Source organism: Perissodus microlepis, chromosome 7 (assembly GCF_051167445.1).
Source record: "Perissodus microlepis isolate ML-2025 ecotype Zambia chromosome 7, ASM5116744v1, whole genome shotgun sequence".
Lineage (NCBI taxonomy): Eukaryota > Metazoa > Chordata > Actinopteri > Cichliformes > Cichlidae > Perissodus > Perissodus microlepis.
This window is the reverse complement of record NC_140467.1, coordinates 62,529,076-62,541,554: the sequence shown is the minus strand read 5'-3', so window position 1 is coordinate 62,541,554 and position 12,479 is coordinate 62,529,076. Positions and strand designations below refer to the sequence as shown.

The 12,479-nt window shown below is 41.4% G+C and overlaps 1 protein-coding gene across 2 annotated transcripts in view; it reads left to right on the top strand.

Moving 5' to 3' along the window:
* galnt18a (UDP-N-acetyl-alpha-D-galactosamine:polypeptide N-acetylgalactosaminyltransferase 18a) overlaps window positions 1-7,311 on the top strand; it is a 180,961-nt gene extending 173,650 nt beyond the window's left edge. For both annotated transcript variants that reach the window (XM_084936564.1, XM_084936563.1), the window contains exon 11: window positions 2,531-7,311. In XM_084936564.1, the coding sequence (XP_084792690.1) occupies window positions 2,531-2,677 (147 nt within the window). In that variant the 3' untranslated portion in view covers window positions 2,678-7,311. The remainder of the gene's footprint in view (window positions 1-2,530) is intronic.
* The last annotated feature ends 5,168 nt before the right edge of the window (window positions 7,312-12,479 follow it).

Here is a 12,479-nt window from a genome sequence, read left to right as displayed (position 1 = left end):
GAAGTAATCTGTGCAAAAACATTTTCTCTTAAGAGCATCAGAGGTTTTTCTCACCTGTGCATCAGAAATGTTGACACCACAGTTATTATAGTTTTGTATTTTCTAAGTAGTTTCTCGTTTTCTCGTCTTTTTTTGCATCAGTTAGTCTCCAGAGTGAATTTTCTTACTTCAGTTCAGTTTTTATTGTTTGAAAATGTTCGTCTCACAGCCACTTTAACCAAGCTAACAGACGCTAAAGCTAAGAATATTTTCACAACACATTTTTTATTTTAGGTCTTTTTTTTTTTACATTTGTGAAATAATTTTAGTTCAAAAGTATCGTTTTTATTTCTGTTGTAATTAAATAAAATGTATTTTCACATCTGGTTTTAGTTTTTTAGTTCAGTTTTAGTTAACTATAATAACCTACTGTTAATCTACTGTTTTCCACATATTGGCCCATCTAAGTTTTGCCCTGGGGTAGGTGAGGTTTGCAGCATGTATTATAATGCCAAAAACTAATAAGGTAATAAGTGAGTTCGTCTATCATAACCCTGAAACTCCAGGGTTTAAACGGACTCACTGAGCCCCGACTCCTGCCTTCAGGCCTTGTGTTTTAAATATAACAATAAGAAATCAAACAGGAACCCAGAAGGACTTCAGAAAGCACGTTAGTCGATTTCGAGGAATGTGTGTCGTCTCTGGGTGCAGGTGAAGGAAAATGCAAAACACAAAGCATTAGTCTGTAAAGAAGCAGTAATGCAGTCACACTTTAAGCATAATAAACAGGCTTAGCGAAAGCTCAAAACGGATGATAAAATTACAAACGCCACAATAAAGTTCTTGTTAAAGAGGTTTATTCTTTATATTATTTTTTTATATTCTTTCTTGCATAAAGGTGCTCTTAGAAAGTGTGCTTTGGAACACTTTTTCTCCTTTTTGGCTGTGAAAATGTTGCACATACTTACCTTGAGCTTCGATAAGAAGCCCTCGAGTATTCCGAGTGTATGATGGGACACATCCAGAGCTACGGTGATCAGCCTGGGGTCAGTGTAAGGTCAGGTTCAAATCTCAGAGACAGATGGAGCTCCACGTTTCTGTCCCGCTCTCTGCATGAATGCATGTTTATGACAGATCATATATGTGCATGTATGCTTGGTGTCAGCAGTTTGGGTTTTGTGGGTAAACAGCTCTGTGCCTGAGCAGCTGCGCACAGAGAAAAGCAAGCAGAGAGAATCGATACCTTTTCAGTGAGCTAAGAGCTGAGAGAAGAGCACTGTGTTAGCGCCGTGCACAGGTCCGCTTTTTCGTTGTGTTTCTAATGTAGTCTAATGTTAGCGGTGTGTTTAGGAACACGAAAACACTGCTGTACAGTCAGCTCTGTCCTCAGGCTGCTACTGATGGCTGTTCCTTTGTGCTTGTGCATGTAATGCTGGGAGGTGTAGAGCATATTGATTTCAAAGCAGCGCTGGTTCAGTCTCCGCTCCCACTGCGCTCGGGCTCATTAAAACACATCACTGTTGTTTGCCACATAACTAAGGACCTACTTTTAGGTGCCAGCGCATTGTTCAAGGAATGGAGAGGCAGCAGCTCAGCGTGCATTCAAAGACAGTGAAGCAAGCCTCTTATTGAAAATGACATTGTTGTGAAGCGACGTGCACACAGACAGACACACACAAGCTTTTTGTGTCCCCCTCTCTCAGGTCAGTTCCCTTCAGTCAGCTTTGCTGGCACCGATGTCACAGGAGCAGCATTGCCAAAACATCTAAATAACTGTTAATTAAATGGTAAAATACTCACTATGTAATAAACATCAATCACCTGTTGAGGCTGAATTTATAATAATGAAATATTAGCTATATTGCATAATTACCATAGCACCAAATGTTTAAATATTACTGGACATTAGTTGACCGTACACAAAATACTACCAAAGACCATCTGTGTGTGGTGTGTTCGGTAACTAATACGGTTCTAATAAGGCGTCAGTCTGGACTCTCACTCTACAGTCTTAAACCGGCAAAAGTCCAAAGCCAAGGTCAAAATATGCTTGAGATACCTGACAGCTCTGCTGTAAACTGCCTCATACGTTTTATGGCAGACGAGTTGTAAACGTTGCAGAGACTCGGTGTCATTTGAAAAGTTGCTTCCTGTTTCTCCATGAATATGGAGATTGTTGCTCTGCTTTTGAGGATGGTGCACTTAATATATGTGTATGTTGGTGTATCAAATCACCAACCTTCCGATCAGTAGATGACCTGCTCTACCTCCTGAGCTAAAGCCACCCTGTCTACATACATAGATATATCTATATATAGCCAATAGTCTATAATAGCCAGGCTATAATGCTGAAATTGTGCATTTTTACCATTGGAATCTATAGGAATTGACTTGAGTGGCCATTAGAGCAACTGCAGTTTTTGACACTCGCTTTGCGCTTTGCTTTTCAGCCATGGAGGTTACTGCTCGTCCAAAAACATCAGTAGAACGTCACACCCGTCCTGCCTGTATGCTGAGATATTCCTCACCTCATTTGTCTCTGTCTCTCCAGGGTGGTCCCATCCAAAACATCGAGTCGCAGCGCTGTCTGGAGCTGGTGGAGAGCCGACAGTCAGAGTTCAGTTTCCAGCTGGCAATTCAGGATTGCACGGATCAGAAATGGACCATCACCAACATACTGACTGTCCTGCCACAGTGAACGTAGTGACACCAGTCAGACATTAGGAGACCTTTCACGTGATGGACTGGTCTAACTGAGGAAGTCTGCCACTTCACACCGAAAAACCAAATTGACCCAAAGCCAGGATGGACCATCATAGAGGTCTGGTGCACATAAAATGATAGTCCAGTTAGAGATGGACTAACACACTGACCTCAGCATCAAACTAAGCTCTCAAAACAATTAGTTTCAGTACTGGACTTATTTTTAAGGAGAATCTGCATAGAAGCAGATGTGCTTCAATCAGACACAGACCATTAGTAACCTAATAACCATCTTATACCAATGACCTGGGAGAAGAGACACTCACAGATGGAGCCGGAGCTCTTAAAACTCCCCACTCTGCGATGGAAATGAGAAATATAGTCACTTGTTCCGGGAGACAGGCTCATGAAATCATGTAAGCAGTCTGGTTATTGCAGGAGCGGGCCTGTGATGTATTTTGGCTCCCAGTAGGTAGTTTAAGTTCAGGCCTGAGCTGCCACAGCCTCATCACACAATCTCAAAACAAATTGAGTGAGCGCGGTTCAATATGTTTGCGTGCAGACGGACAGATGCGAGGTGAGCGTATTGTTGCAAAGCAGCCGGCGTGTTGCTCACGTTTGATTTTTAGGGCAGGTTTTAAATCGTTACCATCACCGCTCGACTGGAGCGGAGCGACCGAGCAGGTGCTGTAGATTTCCTGATGTCACTAAAAAGGAGCTGGTCTAATGAAGAATACCACAGAGTGATTTAAACTGGCACTGTGATAGAAACACCGTCACTCGGGGGTTTCAGAGTGTGTTTTGGGATTAAATGGTTTACAGACAGAACCTCCAGTCATTCTGGCGTTGTGTACACTTCTAAACAGAAATCTGGAAACACCTGCCTGGACAAAAGACTTCGTGATGTGGAGAAGATGGAGCTTCATTCCACGGCATCCGTCCACTGACACCTGGAGCAGTGTGCTGCAGTGTGCGGCATTTTAGAAAAGCTGAATTATCCCTGCAGAAAAACAACAACTAACTCTCAGATTTCCTCACTATTTAAAATTTTAGCTTTTCTTTTAACTTTATCTCAAAAATCATATTTCAAAGCCCTCTCAACACTCTCAGAAATATAACGTGAGTGCAAAAATAATCCAGTTGGATCAAAAACCTACAGATGTCGTGTTGGTTGTGTATCAGATGCTTTGCTTTGACTTTAATAGATACCTGCAGTATCCCTCAGCATATGGAAAAAGTGGGAATGATGTGCACATTTGCCCTTTCAGAACCAGACTTTTTGTTAATATGGTGGGGGGTTTGTTATAAATCAGCCCTGCTCACGTTAGCCCAGCTCGGTGTCTGACTACAGTTTTCATCCTCACATTGTCTGGCTGCATCTGTGCTGTCTGTAAATTACTAACTGCTCCCATCAACTTTTTCTCATTGACCTTATAAAGGATGCCTCTCCAACGCGTTTGAAGAGAGTAATCACACAATGAAACCTTAGAGCAGCAGAAGACGTGGCCACAGCACTCTCCTCGACGGCTCTGGCTTTTAAGAGTCGGGTCTTACAGCAGAGACGCAGTGATGAGAGCGCTCAGTCCATCATGGTGACTGCTGAGGTCAGTACAGGTCAAAGTCACACCTAAACTAAGAATTTGTTAGGGTGGCCCAAACCTTGGCTAAATATTCAGAAGAATTAAATACCACAGAATGTGTAATAAACCTGATTTCAGGTCCGTAGTTTATCATAGCATGTCGGCAATACTCCTACACGGTCCTCAGAAGATGTCTAATCAAGACAAATAATTGAAAATGCCTGCGTAGGTGTAGCATGAAGGTGCAGAACCTCAGATATTTATTATCCTATTTCAGACGCTTCCTCCTTTTTCAATTTTAAACTTTTCAACAAGAAACGCGGCGTTCTTTTCCCTGGATTTAGAGGTCACTGCTGCCCGCTCGTTTTCTGCCATGTGAATGAAAATTAAACCTTGGATGGTTGTTCATTCAGAATACACAGCAAAAAGTATGAAAAGATCACAGTAAAATACAGATATTTGGAGTTTACAAATCCAGCTGTGGTTGTTTTCATCCAGTCATCACAGGTCGGAATTTCAGGCTCATTTCTTTGAGCTGTTCTTTTTTCAGGGTGAATCGCTGCATTTCAATGACTTAAAAGATAAGAACTGGGTGCACAAGTTTAAACTTATTTTGGATTTTCTATAATCAACACATGGTCAGAAGTATACATACAGGCTAAGGCCTATTAACTTGGTGATCATGATTGAATAAAACTGGTAGTTTCTTTGCATCATTACAAAGGCACTCGTTGGCTCGCCCATACTCAGAGCAATGGGACGGTCCAGGGAACTCAGTGAAGAATTTGTGAAAATGCAGATTTACATAACTTGGGAGAGTCTCTTGGAGCCATCTGTAGATTTCAAGATCATCAGTTCAAACAACTGTATAAATTGTTCAGATGTCTGAAAGAAGACCCAAACTGTCACTCTCATGTCAGAGGCAGCTGGTTAGGAATCCAAAATAAATTCAAACTTGTGCACCCATTTCATGCTTTGCATCAAAGAAGTTTACCATACAGCCACCCCACTGTAAAAAATTAGCCTGACATCCATGGCTGTGATGAGTGGATGCAAACTTCTCACCACAGCTCTGTTTTTCTCAACTTTGAATGCTGGGATACTTGCTGGGATACCATACTGATACTTGTAGGCTGGATATACAGTATCTTAAATGAAAGCAACATGTAAAATATCATAGGTTACACTTAAACAGCTGTTTTTTAGTCAGGAGCGACTGTAGTTTTTAGGAATCTTCCCCACAGTCAGTGTGGATAATCAGACACCTTTATTGTTTGCTGTCAAAGTTTCACGTAGCCTAAAAACTCAAAGCTGGTTTACAGAAGGTTTGTCCTGAACATTGAAACAACTAATGCCAGAAGACCGAGAGCCATTCACTATGATTCAAAACAAACAGGTCATTAAACCACCAAAAAGTGCTTTAAAGACAGATTAGCAACACAACCTACACCTTCCTTAAACAGGTGTTAAAAGTTCCCCGTTTCCAGAACCAGCGTTGAATTTTAAACTGATCTCATCGAGGAAAACAGTTTTTCAGATGATTAAATGCAGCTTTAAAGCGGACTGAAAATGGCCAAACCGAAACCCTCCACGATGGCTCACGAAGGAAAATCAGCGGCTGGCATGACCTCAGCATCCAGGTGAAGGAAGGAAACAAAACAAAATTACACAGCATCAACATCTGTAAGGAAGGAGACCGCATCCATGGCATTGCTACAAACTGCAACTTTCTGACGTGATCAGATGTTTAGGGGATTAGCGACACCCGAGAGGAAGACCTCGGTGTCTCTTTGAAAGAATTAGCAGTTCACTAAAATCGGAGCAAGCACGACAATCCATCCTCCACCACCTACTCGGCTGCACTGAGGTCTTTCTGCACGTCTGTGTGGGCTTTTCAAAGGTTTCCTGAAAGATGTGTACTCATCACAAACAAGTTATGTGCAGAATTAATGCAGAATCACAAAAAGTAACTGAACAGATGGAAATCTTGATAGTGGACAAGTTTCTGGAGAGGGAACTTTTTTTTCCCCTTGAAAATTCTCCAACAGGAAGCAAAATCAATACAAACACACGTGTGTGTGTGTGTGTGTGTGTGTGTGTGTGTGTGTGTGTGTGTGTGTGCGTGTGTGTGCGCTTAATGTTGTTCTGTTTTGTTCTTTAAAGATGTAATTCCCTGAAAGCTTTGCATCATAGGTATACAACATGTAATATTAATAAGAACAAAGGGAACCGGGAGCAGGTGGCTTTCTCTCGACACCTATTGTGTGTACAGCTAAACGATGCTTGCAAGAACTTGTACCAACAAAGAAGAGCATCCTTCCCTCACCCTTAGGAGGAAACTGGCACCCACATACGCGTAGTTAATCAGCACAGCAGATGCTGCTCTGACTTACGGAGAGTCATTTGTGCTTCAATTCTAAGCATAGGAAGAAGTAGATTGATTGTCACATGGCAAAAATCAAGTCTGCACTGACTTGTGGCACAAATGTAACTCCATACATGTGAGGGTATTTTCTATTTTCTTTACATAAGAGTACATGAACCTTTGCTGATTGGATATGTGTGTTTACTTCTGCTGAATCATGTGCAGCGTTTACAGATCTCTGAAATTTACACTGTTGTGAAGCTTTTAATCAAATATAAGTGCATTGCAGTCAATCTCCCAATCATTCAACGCTGTCTATCCATAATTCAATGCATAAAGACGATGAAGTCGAATTGTTAATCTGGCTGTTGTGTATTCAGAAGTTTTGTTTTCAGCCGGAGCTTGCTGACGTGTCAGTAACGCGTTTCACGGCGCTGGTAACTCGTGGAGGACTGGAGCTGTTCATCTTCTATCAGCTACTGTGTAGCATCGGTTACCAAACCTTCTGTTGATCTTTTGTTTTCGTTGTGGCTCAGGTTTGTAGATCCTGAAATTTTCAAAGTATCTCAATTTTTGGGAAACTGTTACTATATCGAGTCATGAAAAATGTCCAAGCTATTTTGTTAGTGTATTTAAAGCAGATATTTATAATTACCAAAAATAAAAAAAATATTCATGGCTAAACTTGTTCTGTGTGATTTTTTTCTTTGTTTTTTTGTGATGGATATTGATCACTAAACACTGTTGAGCTAACATTATTTGATGATTCATAAAGGTCTAAATAAAAATTGTTCTTTTATTCTTAATCTGTGTGTAAAAAGGGCGATCGTGGCTCAAGAGTTGGGAGTTCCTTGTAATCGGAAGGTTGCCGGTTCGAGCCCCGGCTTGGACAGTCTCGGTCGTTGTGTCCTTGGGCAAGACACTTCACCCGTTGCCTACTGGTGGTGGTCAGAGGGCCCGGTGGCGCCTGTGTCCGGCAGCCTCGCCTCTGTCAGTGCGCCTCAGGGTGGCTGTGGCTACAATGTAGCTGCCATCACCAGTGTGTGAATGTGTGTGTGAATGGGTGGATGACTGGATATGTAAAAGCGCTTTGGGGTCCTTAGGGACTAGTAAAGCGCTATACAAATACAGGCCATTTACCATTTTACCATTTTAAACACCATGAATAAGGAACCGTGACATAAAGTCTTCTTTTCAGAAGAATGGAAAACAGTTACTACAGTGGATTCAGCACGCTGTTCTGAGGATGTACAACCCAGATTCCAATGTTGGGACATCGTGCAAAACATGAATAAAAACAGAATGCAATGATTTGCAAATACTTTTCAACCTATATTCAATTGAATACACTACAAAGACAATATAGCTAATGTTCAAACTGATCAGATTTATTGTTGTTTTGCAAATTTTCACTCATTTTGAATTTGATTCCTGCAACACGTTCCAAAAAAGCTGGGGCAGGGGCATGGTGCGGATGGTCCTTTTCCTCTTTGGCCCAAGATTTGTGGACTCGTCAGGCCACAGCACACTTTTCCACTTTACGTCAGTCTATGTCAGCTGAGCTCAGGCCCAGAGAAGCCAGCAGCATTTCTGGGTGTTGTTGATATATGGCTTTCGCTTCGCATGGTAGAGTTTTAACTTGCACTTGTAGATGTAGCGATGAACTGTGTTAACTGAGCCCGCATAGTAATAGCTTTACAGAATGATGTTGGTTTTTAATGCAGTGCCAAATGAGGGATTGAAGGTCATGGGCATCCAGTGTTCTTATTCGGCCTCGCCGCTTACGTGGAGAGCTCTGAATCTTTTTATGGACAGTAGAAAAATCCCAAGATTCCTTGCAATTGTGCATTGAGAAACGTTGTTCTTAAACTGCTGGACTATTTGCACACGCAGTTGTTCACAAAGTGGTGAACCTCGCCCCGTCCTTGCCTGTGAACAGCTGAGCCTTCTGGGGATGCTCCTTTTATACCCAATCATGACAAACACAATTGAGGTTGTATGTTTATGAGTGTGTAGTGTAGGTGGAGAGGGAAAGTACTGTAAACTGAAACTACTCCAAATCTCAAATGACTGAAGTCTCATTCAACTCATGTCTTTACCGAGTTTGCGCCTGCACCTACTCAATGTTGCATTGGCCCATGCATTTTCCTGCAGCAGTGTCTCTGCTGAATTTGGAGTTTGACATCATGAAACATGTATGAGCGGCACTCTCTGAGCACTGCTAACATCAGTCCCGGTAATGCGGCTGTTTACGCTCCCACTGTCACATAAAGGCCATCATTTGCATGCACACAAATACGCACAAACATTTCATATTTCATGTTGCCATTTTTTTAAGCAAGGGAATTGAACGATACTGTATGCAAAGCACTCTGTATAATGGCTTTACAGTAATCTCATTATGAAAAGCAAGAACGCTTTCCATCATGGTGCAGAATAAAGTGCACATTTTCAGATGGGTTCAGATAGCTTTAAAGTTGTTTTTTATGAATTTGTCGGTAACAAATACCACGACAATGTTCATGCATCACTCATATATTTGCACAATGATTGTCACCTGGGGTTAGACTTGGGGTTAGGCTAGTTTAGGCTTGTACCTGAGTCACCATAAAGCTACAGATATGTGGAAACCTTAATATGAGTTTTGTTTTATTTGACTAACACTTTGTTTCTGCGTGAATGACACAGAGAAGTTTCTGATTTAACGTTAATCTGTGCAAACTCATTTGAGGCTTGACGGGACTTGGGGTTTCACTGGGATTTGACTTTGTCAGGTTTGTAATACCTGTTTTATTGCAGCAGTTACTGCAGAATAACTGAACTGCTTCACTTTCAGACCTGTCTCTTGAAAATGGCAATATAGAACTAAACTGCATCCTCAGTAAGGTTCTGAGAGAAATGTGCATTTTCTCGTTAAAAAGAGCCTCACAGTTAAAAAAGTAAGCCTATCTAGGCTTGCTGCAGTGATTTAACTTTCATCCAGGGAGTTAAAGTTTGATTTGTGTGTGGTGAAAACTTTTCCTCTATTTCCTGTATTAATTCAATTCAATTCAATTCAATTTTATTTATACAGCGCCAAATCACAACAAAAGTCGCCTCAAGGCGCTTCATAGATACAGAGAAAAACCCAACAATCATATGACCCCCTATGAGCAAGCACTTTGGCGACAGTGGGAAGGAAAAACTCCCTTTTAACAGGAAGAAACCTCCGGCAGAACCAGGCTCAGGGAGGGGCGGCCATCTGCTGCGACCGGTTGGGGTGAGAGAAGGAAGACAGGATAAAAGACATGCTGTGGAAGAGAGACAGAGGTTAATAACAGATATGATTCAATGCAGAGAGGTCTATTAATACATAGTGAGTGAGAAAGGTGACTGGAAAGGAAAAACTCAATGCATCATGGGAATCCCCCGGCAGCCTACGTCTATTGCAGCATAACTAAGGGAGGATTCAGGGTCACCTGGTCCAGCCCTAACTATATGCTTTAGCAAAAAGGAAAGTTTGAAGCCTAATCTTAAAAGTAGAGATAGTTTCCAAACTGGAAGCTGGTTCCACAGAAGAGGGGCCTGAAAACTGAAGGCTCTGCCTCCCATTCTACTTTTAAATACTCTAGGAACAACAAGTAGGCCTGCAGAGCGAGAGCGAAGTGCTCTAATAGGGTGATATGGTACTACAAGGTCATTAAGATAAGATGGGGCCTGATTATTTAAGACCTTGTATGTGAGGAGCAGGATTTTGAATTCAATTCTGGATTTAACAGGAAGCCAATGAAGGGAAGCCAAAACAGGAGAAATATGCTCTCTCCTTCTAGTCCCTGTCAGTACTCTTGCTGCAGCATTTTGGATTAGCTGAAGGCTTTTCAGTGAGTTTTTTGGACATCCTAATAATAATGAATTACAGTAGTCCAGCCTGGAAGTAATAAATGCATGAACTAGTTTTTCAGCATCACTCTGAGACAGGATATTTCTAATTTTAGAGATGTTGCGCAAATGGAAGAAAGCAGTCTTACATATTTGTTTAATATGTGCGTTGAAGGACATGTCCTGGTCAAAAATGACTCCAAGGTTCCTCACAGCGTTACTGGAGGCCAAGGTAATGCCATCCAGAGTATGAATCTGGTTAGATACCATATTTCTAAGATTTTCAGGGCCGAGTACAATAACCTCAGTTTTATCTGAATTAAGAAGCAGAAAGTTAGCGGCCATCCAGGTCTTTATGTCTTTAAGACATTCCTGCAGTTTAACTAATTGGTGTGTGTTATCTGGCTTCATGGACAGATAGAGCTGGGTGTCATCTGCATAGCAGTGAAAATGTATGCTATGTCTTCTAATGATGCTGCCTAAGGGAAGCATGTATAATGTAAACAGAATTGGTCCTAGCACTGAACCCTGTGGAACTCCATAATTAACCTCAGTGTGTGAAGAGGACTCTCCATTTACATGCACAAATTGGAGTCTATTAGATAGATATGATACAAACCACTGCAGTGCAGTACCTGTAATACCTGCAGCATGTTCTAATCGCTCTAATAGGATATTATGGTCAACAGTATCGAACGCTGCACTGAGGTCTAGCAGGACAAGCACAGAGATGAGTCCACTGTCAGAGGCCATAAGAAGATCATTTGTAACCTTCACTAAAGCTGTTTCTGTGCTGTGATGAGCTCTGAAACCTGACTGAAACTCTTCAAATAAACCATTCCTCTGCAGATGATCTGTTAGCTGTTTGACAACTACTCTTTCAAGGATTTTTGATATGAAAGGAAGGTTGGAGATTGGCCTATAATTAGCTAAGACTGCTGGGTCTAGAGATGCTTTTTGAGTAAAGGTTTAACTACAGCCAGCTTGAAGGCCTGTGGTACATAGCCGATTATTAGAGATAGGTTGATCATATTTAAGATCGAAGAATTAATCAATGGCAGGACTTCTTTGAGCAGTTTTGTAGGAATGGGGTCTAAAAGACACGTTGATGGTTTGGAGGAAGTAATTATTGAAGTTAACTCAGAAAGATCAATTGGAGAAAAAGAGTCTAACTTAACATCAATGGTACTAAGAGTAGCTGTAGATAATATTACATCTGTGGGATGATTACTGGTAATTTTTCTCTAATGATAAAAATTTTATTTGTGAAGAAGTTCATGAAGTCATTACTAGTTAACGTTAAAGGGATGGTTGGCTCAACAGAGCTCTGACTGTTTGTCAGCCTGGCTACAGTGCTGAAGAGAAACCTGGGGTTGTTCTTATTTTCTTCAATCAGTGATGAATAGTAAGATGTTCTGGCTTTGCGGAGGGCTTTCTTATAAAGCAGCAAACTATTACAAGAGTAATGAGCCAAAGCTCATTTGAGCTATTAATGGTTGCCGATAAAGTCGTGACAGCAGGGAAGCAAGAACATAAATGGTGACAACATGATGATTAAAGTGAACATTTTCTACTCATTTCCACCTTAATGTTTTTTATCTTGGACACCACTAGAAAATCGTTCACGGTTCAAAATAATAACTTTTCAATGTTGTCCAAAAGTCCAAAATTCCTCCAAAAGTGCATCGATGACTCATCCACCAGGATGAACACAGAACAACATCTAAAGACCTGCAGGCCTCACTTGCGTTGGTAAAGGTCAGAGGTCATGATTCAACCATAAGAAAGACACCGGGCAAAAATGGCCTCCATGGGAGAGTCCAAAGAGAAAACCACTGCTGAGCAAAAAGAGAACAGAAGCCCGTCTGAAGGCTGCTTGTCTGTGGTTTGGATCCTGAGCTCATGGCTCATGGGCATCACTTGTACGTACACTGATCACATTATTTCAAAGGGTGTCGATGTTGAATATGAACATCCAACGTTGAAACGCAGTA